General features: G+C 36.1%; 1 protein-coding gene across 3 annotated transcripts in view; it reads left to right on the forward strand.

Moving 5' to 3' along the window:
• The window catches only part of NUP35 (nucleoporin 35), a 38,827-nt gene that overhangs the window by 6,692 nt on the left and 16,592 nt on the right, over positions 1–15,543 (forward strand). For all 3 annotated transcript variants that reach the window (XM_079134559.1, XM_079134560.1, XM_079134561.1), the window contains exon 4: positions 5,981–6,041. In XM_079134559.1, the coding sequence (XP_078990685.1) occupies positions 5,981–6,041 (61 nt within the window). The remainder of the gene's footprint in view (positions 1–5,980; positions 6,042–15,543) is intronic.

A 15,543-nucleotide genomic window follows, 5' to 3' on the forward strand; every position in this document is an offset into this window, starting at 1 on the left:
TGACCATTATTATTAAGCACTCTCACACAAAAACCCTTCCTTTATAGCCTCCAGCTTTAGTTATGGCTGACACAAGTGTACATCTTAAGTTACATTAAAAATACCATTGTTTTTCCTTCTAAAAGTCCATGTAGGACTGTGCTTTTAGGCAGTACTCTCCTGCCAGGTGTTTAAGACCAAGTTGGTCAGAACTGACCTTGTTCCTATCTACTCTTAAGAGTCAGCTGAGATTCCTCAGAGATCTTTCTTGGGGGTGCGTGCGAAGCCTCCTGGCCCCTTTATCTTTCCTCTACCAGTGATGCCACTTGCCAGAATTGGTCAGGTTCTGGCTGACCATATGTGGCTTCTCTTGGAAGCATCAGGGCAATTCTGTCTCCAATGACCCTTCTCTTTGCTGAATGTACATTAGTTCTCTAGGGTCCTCTCCATCTCCCTGATCACTAGATTGGGTGACTCACCAGAGTTGGGGACCCAGAGAGGGGTCCCATCGTTCTCTAGGTCCTGGCTGGTGGTAGAGGGTGAGGGCCAAAATGTTGACTGCTTTTCCCTTGGCCCTTTTACTTCCTTGACTTTGGTGTCCAAGTTTTTGATTTTAAACACCTAGCAAGCCAGTTTCATGAGTCTTAAAGAGGGGGAACAAGTTATAATTTCAACATCTTTAGTTTTACAGATACCCCTTTCATTTAATTGAGATTAGGGTTAGTATTGGAAGTGAGCATTATGTACTATGTGTCCTGTAGGTGATGCCTTATTATCTCAAATTAACCCAGGTTGGTGGTCTCCCCCCCAAACCTCCAACTCCCAGAAGCAGTACCTCTGCAAAACACTAACAGGCAACAGCAATAAAGTTTACAAGGAAAATACAAAATGAATTTAGCAAAGGAAAAACATAATAGCTATGAACCAAGAAAAATGACTTTTATAATTTTGAACCTTTATTTAGTTACATATTATGTTCCCTGTTTGAGATCACAGTAATCTTTACAACAAAAAAGTCAATTTCTTGAACACAACCTTAAATGAGTTGAAGTTTGGTCTGTTTTGGAGCCATTTTAACATGGGGTAAGGTGGGAGGCAGAGCCTTATCTCAGGTAAGATGGGACTTTTCACAAACAACACAGTACAACATTACATCTTAAATATGAAACAAAGGCTAAGAGAGCTTTTAACTTTTGTGTGTGAAAAAAGTGGCAGAATGCTTCCTTGTTTTACAGTGTCATCTTTAAACAGATTGGGTTCTCCATATTATGTTCCAAAATTGCATTTAAATTCAATTTCAGTGTGAAAGTAACACAAAATTGTATACATATGTATTGACAGCAGGTTACTTTATCCAGCTATAAAACATCAAATGACATGAATCAATACCAACCAAGTTTGTTATTTCTATATAAATCCCAAACTTTTGCTAAAGATAATTTCAGTTTGGATAACACCAACTTGACAAAGTGCTCTCCTAAGCTTTTACATTTAGTTAAGTTGAACTTCTAAAGTACAATTTAGAACCAGAGTGTATAGTAACAATAATCACAAGTCTGCATGGGTTAACAAAAATCAGATCTTATACATTTATAATCTTATACCTTGAATCTTATACCTTAAATCTCTTATACATTTAGGAAACTGGTAATGATCAGGAGTTGACTTAATTGAAGCAAACAGATATAAGACAGGTCTTTAATTGACAGTATGGCCCTTCTATGTCAGGTTCAATATATAAAAGAGAGTACATATTGCTTATCTTGCTGGTAAACTTACATGAACTTTGATTTTGTAGATGTTTACATAACACTTAGACAAGGCTTAGAAGAGAAGAGTTCCCAGATGCATACATCTACCTAGTCACGTTTATTTTGGGTGTCAATGATACTGTTATAACTTTACGGTTGTTTGTTTAACCAGTTACAAAGTGATCAATTAAGATTTTAAAACAGGTACAAACCCAATTCCTTTAAGACTTAGTTTCCCCAAGTAATAAATCCTAACAAATATAAGAAAACTGTTTCAATAGGTAAGAGCAGATCAATGTTTCAGACTTTTTTTTTCATATCAGTACATTAAACATCAAATAACTTTAGCTGATTGTGCTAATTATAACTAATTTAATCACATTTAAACATTCATGATTTTACATCCTTAGTTTTGGACTCTTTCATCTTGGGCTTTATCCCAAGAATATTACTTTACCAGACAAAATACTTTCTCTTCCAGACATATTTCTGTTACCTTCTCATTTTCTGTACTTAAGTATATTTCCATGCCTATAACTTTCTTTTATCTTTTCTAGTTTTGAACCCTTAAATTCATATTTTGAAATAGTTCTTATGAATGTTATCTGTGCATTTAATTTACACAACAAATCTCATCCCAGGAGAGGGTTGGGTAATCTAGCATATACAAAATCTGCGCCTTAATCTTTTTTCTCCCAGGTTGCTTTCAAGGGGTTGGAGCACAGGATATTTTGGAGTCTGACTTATCTCTGTTATCATTATCACAATGCTATCAACTTTGAGTGTTTCCCCCTGTCAGTTGTACCCAGAGGCTGCTTTTGGGCCTTTTTCTTATATTAGGTGTATTGATGTGCAGTGGGGGAGGCCCTTTCCATCCTTTTAGGTTTCCTTAAGATTCCTTTTCAGAGTCCACCTACAAAACACAAGTTAGCCTTAGTTTCTCTCTTTTTCTTTTCTAGGTGTAGTTAGTTATTCTGCTAGTCTCCCAGGCATTTACTTTGATGGGATACTAGTATAGCAAGAATTGCTTGCTCCAGTGATGAATATCCTTTGGCCAAATGTGGTCTCCTGTCAGATCTTAAAAGGGAGAATTTATTCCTGTCCCTAGGTCATAAACTGGCAGTGCTGGAACTTGCTACTACATCCTTTGTGGCCAGCAGCCTCTACCTGCCATGGACCAGAGGGATGGGAAGGCAGGGCAGAGGTCGGGTTTTCTTTTTCTTCTTCTTTTTTTTTTTTGCAGTGCTGAGAATTGAACCCAGGGCCTTGTGCCTGTGAGGCAATCACTCTACCAACTGAACTATATCCCTAGCCCAGAGGCCAGGTTTTCTTTGGCCGTTTTTCTATAGCCCAGACAGCTTTTCTGGGATATCCACCCCTCCGCCTCCTGTCCCCATTTAGTGCTAGTGTCCTTGACCATGACCATAGTGAGATGATCTGTGGCTGTGAAATAGTGCTGGAAGTGCCGGTACAGGGTTTAAATGATATAAATCTTTTTAACCCTTTCTTCTGGTGTCCTGCTATCCTTGCACACCAGAGGCAGTGCCTTTTGGCACCTTGAACTGAGTTCCTGATGGTTCAGATCCCTTGTCTTGCAATTTCATAAATGCCTATACATACAAAATCTCTTTCATATATTTTACTCCTGACAGACCAATCAATGTCAAGATTGTATAGTAATCCAGAAAAACTATTTAAAGGTAAGATTGTGTAAAACTGTCTTTCGTAGATAGGCTTATCCCTGTAGGTGGCCCATGCAGCCAAGATCTCTCTGTTCAAGAGATCAATGCAGCATGATCCATGTCTTAAAAGGCCAGTAACAGCTAAAAAAAAGAGAGGGTCACCCAAACTAGGTTACCAGATAGGAACCTTTAGAACAGACAGACCTGCACATAAATATTTCTTCCGGGCTGGGGAGATAGCTCATCTGGAAGGCAGAGTTCAATCCCCAGTACCGAAAAAAAAAAAAAAAAAAAAAAAATATATATATATATATATATGTATACATATATATATATTTTTTTTCCACTTACTTTACCTTTGAAAGACCAAGTCCAACTGCAAGATTGTGCAGTAATCCATAATGCTATTTAAAAGCCAGGTGATTACAGTAAAACATTATCTTAGACAGACTTATACCTATAGGTGACCTTCTCTCCAACTCACTTTACCTCTGACAGATCAACTCCAATTGCAAGATTGTACAAAAAAGAAACAGAGAGAGACAACCAGAGAGGAGACCCAAAATCATGAATGACAGATGGAAATCTTTAAAGCGATCAACCAAGATCTTTCCCAAGAGACTACCTATAGAATCAATGCAGTACTGGCTATGTTGTAAAAGGGACAGTAGTAGATACAAATAAAACAAGACAACCAGAGGGAATTCCCAAGCCCAAGGCCAACAAACCGATAGAACTTAGAACAGACCAGAAAGGGGAGTACAGATCTCTAGGTTCTTCAGTGCTGCTTAACCATGACTCCTACACCAGTGGCACCACAAATGTCCCCAGAAAGAGGGACCAGATGTTCCCTCAAAGAGGAACCAGGTGTGTGGAATCAAGGGTCTCAGCGTGTACACCGGGAGACTTACCAAATGGCCAAAGTTGTCTTGACTTTCCTGAGTTCATTTTCCTTTTTCTCAAAGTGGACCATGATGGAGCAACCTGTACCATTCAGGGAGAGAAGGCGGGAGTTCCCCAAAGCAAAAGGAGCTTGGACAACTGCTGGGATGGTCCCAAAGTTCCTCCCTTTACTCATAGGAACAACTCATCTGGTTTGACCCAAGGCAAACTCACTGGTCTCCTAACTCTCTTGCATTTGGCTCTCAACAAGTTTGCCAGCACCATGAATCCTCAGCATGGAAATGGGGTTCTTTGGAGAGCCAGGCCTACCCAAGAAGGCTGGAGCGGGGCTGCTGCTTTTGGGTCCCATCTGTGGGTGCCACATTTGTTGCTGAAAGCTCAATCCTAGTCCCCAATGCTAGTACAATAACAAGGACTCTGTTTTGAGGACAATCCTAATTGAGATATACTTTAGGTATAAAATACACATTATAATTTGAAGACTTAGTATGTAAAGTATCTGTTAATTTTTCATATTGATTACATATTCAAATGATATTATTTTAGATGTATTAGGCTAAATTTTACTAAATTTTTCCTGTTTGTGCTTTTTTACTGTTCCTACTAGAAATTTAAAATTAACATGGCATATGTTACATTCCTAATAGACATTGGTATTCTAGACCTCCTATATCCAGAATATCCAGTTAAGGATGAGTCTACAGTTTAAGTAAATCTGAGGTTTAGTTTGGTCTGAGACCCACTGGCTTCTAAATTTATGCTAGTTTTCATTACTTCTCTGATATATAAAGAAAAAGGTAGTTTACCACTATTGCCATATTCAAATTATTTTAAAAACTCCTGGGTCATAATTTTCAGTGAATGTTTTTGACTTAAAAGTTAAGAATATTATAGCCAGTTTAGAGCCAAAATTAGTTATGCCCCTGACACTTTGCTTAGCTTCCCTAGTCATGAAAGATGATGGCATTAAGAATTTAACAATAAAATTTATATCTCTCTTAAGATTCTTTCAACATTTTGTTCTGGTTGTTAGATATAGCTAGATTTCCTTAGTTTAATCAGAATCTGTTTTTAAAAACTAGAGACAGTTTATTCTCATTCCTTGATTAAACAGTGTTGTTTTTAATTATAGAAGGATCTTTAATTACTACTTAATTTTCTCATATTTAAAGGGACTAGTAAGGATAATTCTTTTGCTTTGTAACTTCTTACTATTGATGGTAGGCATATGCTGTCTTTTGTTGTGTAGACTGATTTGAGTCTAGTATTTTTTGATTTATGTCTGTTAAAAATAAAATTCTTTTACCTTTTTGATTCTCCATGTGACTGGTTATTTCAAGTATCACCATTATCCATTATTTTAAATATTTTACATTAGGAACTAAAATACCTACCATATCACTTTCTATAGAAAGTTTTTTTTTTTAAACCAAGTATAACATTTTTATTTTAAACAAACAGTGTGCTAAAGCATCTAGCATATTTTGGGTTATTATTGCTCAACTTAGAAAGGAGGTTACTTTTGGGACTGTGAGCTAATTAGAGAGAACTCTAGTACTGAAAAGAAATTCAGTTATCTTTTGAACCAGGCCATCTAATAATTACTCTGCTTATATTATGATTAGAACTTTGTGTTTTTACTTTAACATTTATATTATCTTGTAGATGAACATTTCAGTAATGCAGAGTCCTCTGGTTGGAGTTACAACTACTACCCCTGGAACAGGTAAGTAGCTTCTTTTTAATACAAAAGTCCAGTTTGTATTCCTTCATTAAAGATAATATAAGACCTGATAATTGCAAAAAAGTTTTTATTTTACATTTCAAACTTGGAGACCTACTCAGATGTCAGTAACTTCCTTTAGGGAATACTTTGTATATATTGATTGATTACTTAATTTTTTTCCTATTTTTTCATTTTTTTATTGGTGCATTATAATTGTACATAATGATAGAATTTGTTGTTTCATATTTATACATACACACAATATAATTTCCCAGTATTTGATATGCCAATATCATTCCCCAGTATTTTCTCTCTTTTCCTTCCCTCCTCTTCCTCCTGATCTACCCTACTATACAGATCTTTTTTCGTTTTTTTATAAGATCTTTTCTTTTTGCTCAGATTTTACTTTAATTCTTTAGGATAAAAACCAAAGAGTGGTATATCTGAGTCATGTGGTGGTTCCATTTCTAGACTTTTGAGGAGCCTTCATACTGATTTCCATAGTGGTTGTACTAATTTATAGTCCTACCAACTGTATAAAAGTGTTCCTTTTCCTCCACATCCTCTAGGCATTTATTATTGTTTTTATTCTTGTTGACTCCTGTTCTGATTGGTGTGAGATGAAATCTTAGTGTAGTTTTGATTTACATTTCCCTAATTGCTAGTGATGTCAAACATTTTTTTTATATATTTGTTGGCCATTTGTATTTCTCCTTTTGAGAAGTGGGTATTTAGTTCATTTGCCCAGTTACTGTTTTTTTTGGTGTTATTTATTTAAATTTTTTTTTTAGTTGTTGATGGACCTCCTTTTTTATTTTTATTTATTTTTTTATGGTGCTGATTGATCCCAGGATCTTGTGCATGCAGGGCAAGTACTCTTATCAACCGAGCAATATTCCCAGCATGTTTTTAAATTTATAAAAATATGCGGTGCTGAGAATTGAACCCAGTGCCTCACACATGCTAGGCAAGTGCTTTCTACCTCTGAGCTACAGCCCAGTTGTGGTGTTAATAAGGTTTTTGAGTTCTTTTTATATTCTGGATATTAATCTCTGTCAGAGTAGCTGGCAAGGCCTTTCTCCCATTCTTTAGGTTCTCTATTCACATTGTTGTTTTCTTTGCTATGCAGAAGGTTTTTAATTTGATGCCACCCGGTTTGTTACTTGTTAGCATTGTTTCCTGAGCTTTAGGGGTCCTATTGAGAAAGTTGTTGCCTATGCCTATATGATAGAAGAGGAGTTTTCTAGGAGTTGTGTAGTTCAATATGTATTTTCTATGTCTTTGATCAATCTTGAGTTGACTTTTGTGCAAGATGAGAAAAAAAGTACTTAGTTTCTTTCTTCTACGTGTGGATAATCAGTTTTCCTAACCATTTGTAAAAAGTTTTTTCTCCAGTGTATGTTTTTGGCACATTTGTGAAAGATCAGATGACTGTATCTGTATTGAGTTTGTCTCTGTCTTCTGTCCTATAACATTGGTCTGTGTATCTGTTTTTATGCTAGTACCATGCAGTTTTTGTTATATCTGTAGGATACTTAGTAGTAAGGTATTGTGATGCCTCCAGCATTGTTTTTTTGGCTCAGAATTGCTTTGGTTATTTGGTGTCTTTTTTAGGTTTGTTTTTCTGATCCTGTGAAGAATGTCATTGGTATTTTGATGAGGATTGCATTGAATCTGTATATTGCTTTTCGTACTACGACCATTTTAACAATGTCATTTCTGCCTGTTCATAAACATGGGGGGTCTTTCCATCTTGTGTCTTTAGTTTCTTTCCTCAGTGTTCTATAGTTTTCATTGTAGAGCTCTTTCACCTCTGGTTAGATTTATTCATAGGTATTTTATTTATTTATGTTTTTAGTCTATTTTGAATGAGATTTCTTAGCAGATTCATTATATAGGAAAGCTATTGATTTTTGTATGTTGATTTTATAACCTGCTACTTTGCTGAATTGTTTATTAGCTCTACAGTCATATGGTGGAGCTTTTTGGATCTTCTTAGTATAGGATCATATCATCTGCAGACAGTGATAATTTGACTTCTTCCTTTCCTCTTCTTATTTCCTTCTTTTGCCTAACTGACTTGACTAGAATTTCTTATACTACGTTGTATAGAAGTGGTGAGAGTGGACATCTTTGTATTCTTCCGAATTTTAAGGTAAATGCTTTCAGTTTTTCCCCATTCACTGTTAATGTTGACTTTTGGTTTGTTGTATATATCTTTATGATGTTGAGGTAGATTTCTTCTGTGCCTAGTTTCTTCAGTGCTTTTATCATGAATAGATGCTGAATTTTATGAAAGTTTTCTCTGCATATGTTGAAATGACTGTGATTTTTGTTCTTAATTCTATTTATGTGAATTACATTTATTGATTTGCATATGTTTAAGCATCCTTGCATCCCTGGGATAAAACCAACTTGGTCATTCTGTACAATCTTCTTCATATGTTGTTGAATATGTTTTGCTAATATTTTATTAAGGGTGTTTGCATCTGAGTTCAGCAGGGGTATGGTCTATAGTTTTCTATCCTTGATGTAATAATCTTACATGGTTTTGGTATGAGGGTGACACTGGCTTCATAGAATGAATTTGTAAGTCATTCATCCCTTTGTTTCATGGGATAATTTCAGTAGTGTTAGCATTAGTTCTTTAAAGGTCTGGTAGAATTCAGCTGAGAATCCACCTGGTCCTGGGCTTTTCTTTGTTGGGAGACTTTATTATTGCTTTTGTTTCATTGATAGTCGCTGATCAGTTTAGGTTTTCTGCTTCCTCTTGCTTCAATATTGGCAGGTTGTATGTATCAAGAAACGTACACATTTTTTCCTAGGTTTTCCAATTTATTGGAGTATAAGATTTCAAAATAGTCCCCAATGATCTGCTGGATTTCTGTGATGTCTGGTGGTTTCTCTTTTTTATCACTAATTTTATTAATTTGGGTTTCTCTATTTTTTCTTTGGTTAATTTGGCTAAGGGCTTATCAATTTTACTTATCTTTTCAAGGAACCAACTCTGTTTCATTGATTCTTTGCATTTTTTTCCCCCCTCAATTTCATTGCTTTAGACTTTGATCTTAGTTGTTTCTTTTCTTTTACTGGTTTTGGAATTGGTTTGTGCTTGTTTTTCAAGAGCCTCGAGATATTTGATTAAGTTGTTTATTTGGAATCTTTCAGATTTTCTCGTGTAGGCACTCATGTCTATAAATGTTCCTTTTAGAGTTGCCTTCAGAGTGTCCCAGAGGTTCTGATATGTTGTATCACTGTTCATGTTGGATTCTAAGAATTTTGTAACTTCTTTCCTGATTTCTCCTATCACTCCTTCATAATTCAAAAGTGATTGTTAAATCTTCATGTGTGTATATAGTTTCTGTAGAACTTTTTTGGTTTTAATTTCTAGTTTCATTTCATTATGACCTGATAAGATGCAAGGAATTTTATCAATTTTTTTTGTATTTGCTAAGAATTGTGTTATGGTTTAGATAGATATGAGGTGTCTCCCAAAATCTCATGTGTGTGTCAATGCAAAAGGGTTAAGAAGCAAAGATGGAGTTATGAGAACCTTACTCCTATTAGTGAATTAACACCCTTATAGGGATTAACTGAGTGATAACTAACTGTAGGCAAGTAGGGTGTGGCGGAGGAGGTGGGCCATTGTGGAGGCATGCCTTTGGGGTTTATATTTTGTCCTTGTTGAGCAGAGCTCCCTCTCTGCCTCCTGGTGCCGTGTCCTAGCTGCTTCCTCCACCATACTCTTCCGCCATGATGTTCTGCCTCACCTCGAGCCCCAACGAATGGAGCCAGCTGTCTATGGACTGAGACCTCTGCTGCAACTGTGAGCCCCCCAATAAACTTTTCCTCCTTAAAATTGTTCTTGTCAGGTCTTTTGATCATAGCAGTGAAAAAGCTACTAAAACAAATTGCTTTGTGGCCTAAAATATGGTCTATTTTGGAGAAGGTTTAACGAAGCAGCTGCATTCAGCTGTTGGATAAAATATTCTATAAATTTCTGTAAAGTACATTTGCATTACAGTATTTCTTAGGTCTAAAGAGTACTGAATTTATGTGAAGGTGAAGTATCTATTGGTGAGAGAGGTGTGTTGAAATCACCCACTGTTATTGTATTGGGTCTCTGAAACTTTAATTTATGTTTGTTTTATGTAATTAGGTGCACCAACATTTGAGGCATAAATATTTATTATTTTTATATCTTCTTGTTGGATTGTTCCCTTACCAGAATGAAGTGATCTTCTTTGTCTTTTCTGATTAATTTTGTCTTGAAGTCTGCTTTACGGGATATCAGAATAGCTACTCCAGTGTGTTTTTAAGTTCTGTTTGCAAGGTATATCAATTTCCATCCTTTCACTTTCAGCCTGTGACTGTTATTGCCTGTAAGGTGAGTTTCTTGCCAGCCTATGTCTTTTAACTGGAAAGTTGAAACCATTTATATTCAGTGTAATTATGAAGAAATGTTTATTCCTGCCATTTTGATTTATTTCTAATGTTTAATTGGAACCTGTTTCTCATTAACTTAGCTACTCTTCAAGTGGGATTTGTCCATTTTTGATTGCGGGGGCTTTAATTTGTTTTATGTGGCATATTTAAGTATATTCTGTAGTACTGACTTAGTAGTATGAATTCTTTTGTTTCTGCTTATTTTGAAAGGTTTTTATTTTACTTTTATTTTGAATTATAGCTTTGTTGGGTATAGCAAATGTTGGTTGACAGTCATTTTCTTTCATGTCTTGGGATACATCATTCAAATACCTTCTTGACTTTTAGAGTTTGTGCTGAGAAATTGAAATAAGTGTAATTGACTTGCCTCTAAACATGACCTGAACGATGTTTTCTTGTGACTTTTTCAAGTGTAACCTTGTTCTGTATGTTACGCATTTTAATTATAGTGTGTTGTAGAGAGGTTCATTTTTGAACTTATCTTTTTGGAGTTCTGAATGCCTCCTGTATCTTGATGTCCATCTCATTCTTAAAGGTTGGAAATTTTTCTGTTACTTTCCTGAAGAAGTTATTTGTGACATAAGCCTGTGTCTCACAATAATTCTTAAAATTGGTTTTTTAATATTGTCCCAGATTCCTTGTATATTTTGGTCATGATTACTTACTTATTTTCTTTAATACTGTCTGAATGTTCAAAGCCTGACACCTTGGCTTCCAGCTCTGAGATTCTGTCATCAGCATGGTCTACTTTGTCAGACTTTTAAGCTGAACACTTTTTAAAATTTGTTTTATTGTTCCATTCATTTCCAAGATTTCTGTTTGGTTCTTTATCAAGATCTCTATCCCCTTATTAAACTTCTTATTCATATCCTGTACTGACTTCATTAATTCATTCAGTTGTTTTTCTGTGTTGTCTTAGAATTAATTGATGACTTTTTAATCATTTTTTGATTTCTTTGTCTGATATTTCATCCACTTCAGTATCTTAGGAGTCAGTTGCTAGGGTATTACCTTGGTTTTCAGTTCCTGTGTTGGGTTTTATGCATGTTGGAATGAATTTCTCTTCTGCTCTTATGTGGGACCTTTTTAGGACATATTTTGTCTTGCCAATATGTCCTAGAGTGATCTTGATCGAGACCCCTGGTAGTGGTATCCACAGCCTTTGTGTCAGTTGTCTGTTTTTGCTGTAGAAATGGATGTCCATGTGTGGGACCTGAGCACTCCCCCAGCTCTTCCTACCAGAGACCTGGATTTTGTCTTTTCTGTTCTTTGTATTAAAGATTTGCAGAAGTTTGAACGTCGTTAATTTGTGTGTAGAGCAAGGTGCACTGTCTCTTGGCTGGATTTAGAGTCTGTATTCTGTGAACTTGTAGTGTCCCTGTAGATTCCCAGCATGTCACAGAAAAGGGGACACAAACAATAGCAACACATGCTTCAAACAATATATAACACTAAAATGAATACCTGGTGCTTACTATGACAGAACACTAATTACCCCAAAAGCAGTAATGGTGTGGTCAGCAGTTGCTAAAAGCATAAATAATAAATAACTGTGAACTAGTTCTGGCATTGAAGTCAATAATGGGAGTCAGTGATGTCATCCACTGTACTAATAATCTCAACAGCATGTATGATGGGGCAGGAGTTATATAAAACAAATAATACAATTTATTGAGAGAAAAAAAATGCGATAGTAAGGTAGAAGAGAGTTCAGAATGTTTATAATACGAAGACTACAAGAGATGTAGTGAGTGATGGCTATAAAGGAGGAGAAAAAATAGATAATAAAGGGCAAGAAAAACAAAGAGAATTTGGGTAATAGGAGAATAAAGGAGAGAAAGAGAAACAAACAAAACAAAAATAAACAAAAACCCTAACCCTAAAAAGAAAAGGTAAAAGAAAATAACTATGGTAAAGAAAAATGCTAAAAATGAGAAAAAAAAAGAATCATGTGTATGTATGTATATATCCACCAACCAATCAGACAAGAACACCAAAAGAAAAAAAAATTTTAAAAATAAAAAACAGTTGTTCACTCAGCTGATAACTGGAGTGTCCTAAAACTGAAACTGGTTGAAGTAGCTCTTAGTTTCCCTTCTTACCAATATAAAGTAGGACAAAATGGAAAGTACTGTTATTTGCATTTTGTCTGGACAGATCAGACCAATACACTCCCAGTGTGGAGCCTGCTGCAAAGTTCTAAGAGGGAGGTTAAGGTGGCTGGGGCTTAGGTCTAATCAGGCCCTAGGGACTTTGTTGAACTGTTTCTGCTCTGGAGAGATTAGATCAACACATCCCTACAGCCAGGTGGATTGCCATCTCTTCTGGGAGTGTAGATCTCTGGAACCTCCTAAGAATTCTACTCTTGGTGCAGGGGTGTCAACGCTTCACAAGTCTCACACACTTCTCTGCCCACAGATACAACCTTCCTAGACTTGGTCTCTGTATTCTTACTTGCCTGTTCAGTCTCCTGACCCTCTTTAGCTGGTCACATGAGCCACCAGACTCAAAACGAAAATGAGTTGCACTCTTCTTCATATTTCTGTCTTGAATCCCCCTGGGTACAATCTTCTCTGTGTCTGTTTCATTCACATCTGCTAGGCACACCCTGGGTACTTGTTGACTCTTGCCAGGGCTGTATGGCATTGTTTACTGTAATCTCCCAGCAGCAAGCTGCAGCTTGGCCTCCTCAACATAGCTCCTTACCTCAGCTCTCCACTTTCCATTTGAGGAATACAGAGCACTTTTCAAACACCAGTTCACTGTGCAGTCTCTAGATCAGCCAAGTTTAGGTGGATTTTCTGAACAGGTTTTTCCATGCTAAATTTGTCAGTTGTGTTTCTTTTCCTGTTTGCATTATATTTCCCCTCTGTGGTAAACCAGTGCCATTTCTGCTGCTGCAACCCACTTGGCTTCATTGTACTCTTTCTTGTTCTTTTTTCAATGCATCTGAATTTCTCAGTCTCAAAGAGACACTCTTGATATTGAATTTCAATGAATTCCCTCTTTTACCTATCTCACTGAGAAGCCATACTCCTGCTGCTTGAATCCTGAGCCATGGAGCAACTGGAAATGCAGCCTTCCTCTAATCTGCCATCTTGAATCTCTGCATACTTAATGTTTGAAGTGTCTCCTGTACTAAACATTGGGTAATTAAAAAAAGAGTTATTGCAATTGGGAAGAAAAGGAATACTCACCTTAAACACTAAAAGTGTTATGAAAGACTGTGTTAATGCATAGCTGTGAATCTAAATGACATTGAATACAAATAACCATTGATTATGTCTGGTTTTTCTTTTAAGATCAGTGGCATTTTTATCACCACCAGCATCATTCTTAGCACATACATATTCACTTGTTTATAATCCTATCAAATGTTTTCCAGCTAATATTTGAACTTCTAACCATGTATCGGGCTCCCTAAAATAGTGAACAGAATAGATTATTCCTGTTTTTATGGAGCTTAAATTTATTTACAGGTTTTACATTTATAAACAAAATAAGCAAATTATGAAGCTTATTAGAAGGTAATACATTTTGTGAAGGAAAAAAATTAAGCAGCAAGCGGGAGTGAGGACTTACAGTTTTAATTAGAGTAGTATATTACTTTCTATTGCTGCCTTAATAAATTACATAAATTTAATAATGGCTTCAACAATGCAGTGTATTATTTTAAAGTTCTAGAAGTTAGAATTTTGAAATAGGTCTTACTGGGCCTTAATAATCATGGCATTGGTAGTGCTTTGTTAGTGGGAACAAGTCTCTCTCTCTCTCTCTTTTTTTTTTTTTTTTTCCTTTTCTGTTTCTAGAGGCTTCTCACATTTCTTGGTTTGTGATTCCTTTCCTTCATCTTCAAAGTCAGCAATTTCAGATCTCTGACCATTCTTTTGTAGTCACATTTCCCCCTTTCTCTTTTAAGGACCTCTATGAATATTTTGGGACCTTCTGGATGATCCAGGATAATTTCCCTTGTCTAAGCCAGTTAGTTAACAGCCCTAATTCCATCTGCAATTGTAATTCCCCTTTGTCTTGTAATTATAACATAGTCATAGGTTCTTGGGATTAGGTTATGGACATCTTTTGGGAGCCATTATTCTGCCTGCCACAGATAGGTAGGGGAAAAGTAACATTTGCTCAAAAATGCGAACCAAGTGAGGAAGTTACAGAAAATGTTCTAGACAGAGGGAATAGCTGGTACCTGAGGTTGGAGTGCATTTGGGGTGTTCAAGGAAGAATGAGGCAGGTGTGATTGAAATGGAATGAGCGGAGGAGTGGAGTAGAAAATGAGGTGAGAGAGGTAATGGGGACAGATGTGTAACAGGTCCTGGTAGGTCATTGAAACATCTGATTTTTTTTATCCAGAAAAGTTGGATAACAATTAGAAGGAGATTGCTACTGTGGGAAGAATAGTTTGGGGAGTAAGGGTTAAGGTCAAAACAGAGAAATTATCAGAAACTACTGTAGAAATTGAAGTAAGAGATGATGACATTAAAAAAAAAAAAAAAAGGACAGGAGGAAAACAGTACCATAGAAAAGGTGAAATTTAAGAAACAGTAGGAAGACAGATTTAAAATCAAATCTACAGTTACATGCATATATGCTGCAATTAAATGACAGATTGTCAGAATTGATAACCAAAGCAGTTTCCCACTATAAGTTGGGTCTTTTGATCTTTTGATTCTCTAAGTCCAGGTTTCTTTAAGTAGCCTGTGAGCCTTCACTGGCAATGTCCTTAAAGACTAGATTTCTTCTAACAGTGTGTTGAAAGCTGTTTTTTTTTTTTGTTTTTTTTTTTTTTTTGTTTTTTGCTTTGTTTTTAATAGTCCTCTACCCAGTTGCTGATTCTAAAGCCACATTTATATTTTTAGGTCCTTTTTAACAGCAGCATCTGGCATGTAGTGCTAAGATCTGTAGTCATTTTCTATTACTGCCACAACAAGTTACCATGAACCTAGTGGCTTAAACCAACACAACTTTATTATTTCGTGATTTCTATAGGTCAGATGTCCAGGTATCGCTTGGGTTTTGGCTTGGAGCTCAAGTGTCAGCATGGTTG

Source organism: Sciurus vulgaris (assembly GCF_902686455.1).
Source record: "Sciurus vulgaris genome assembly, chromosome: 3".
NCBI lineage: Eukaryota > Metazoa > Chordata > Mammalia > Rodentia > Sciuridae > Sciurus > Sciurus vulgaris.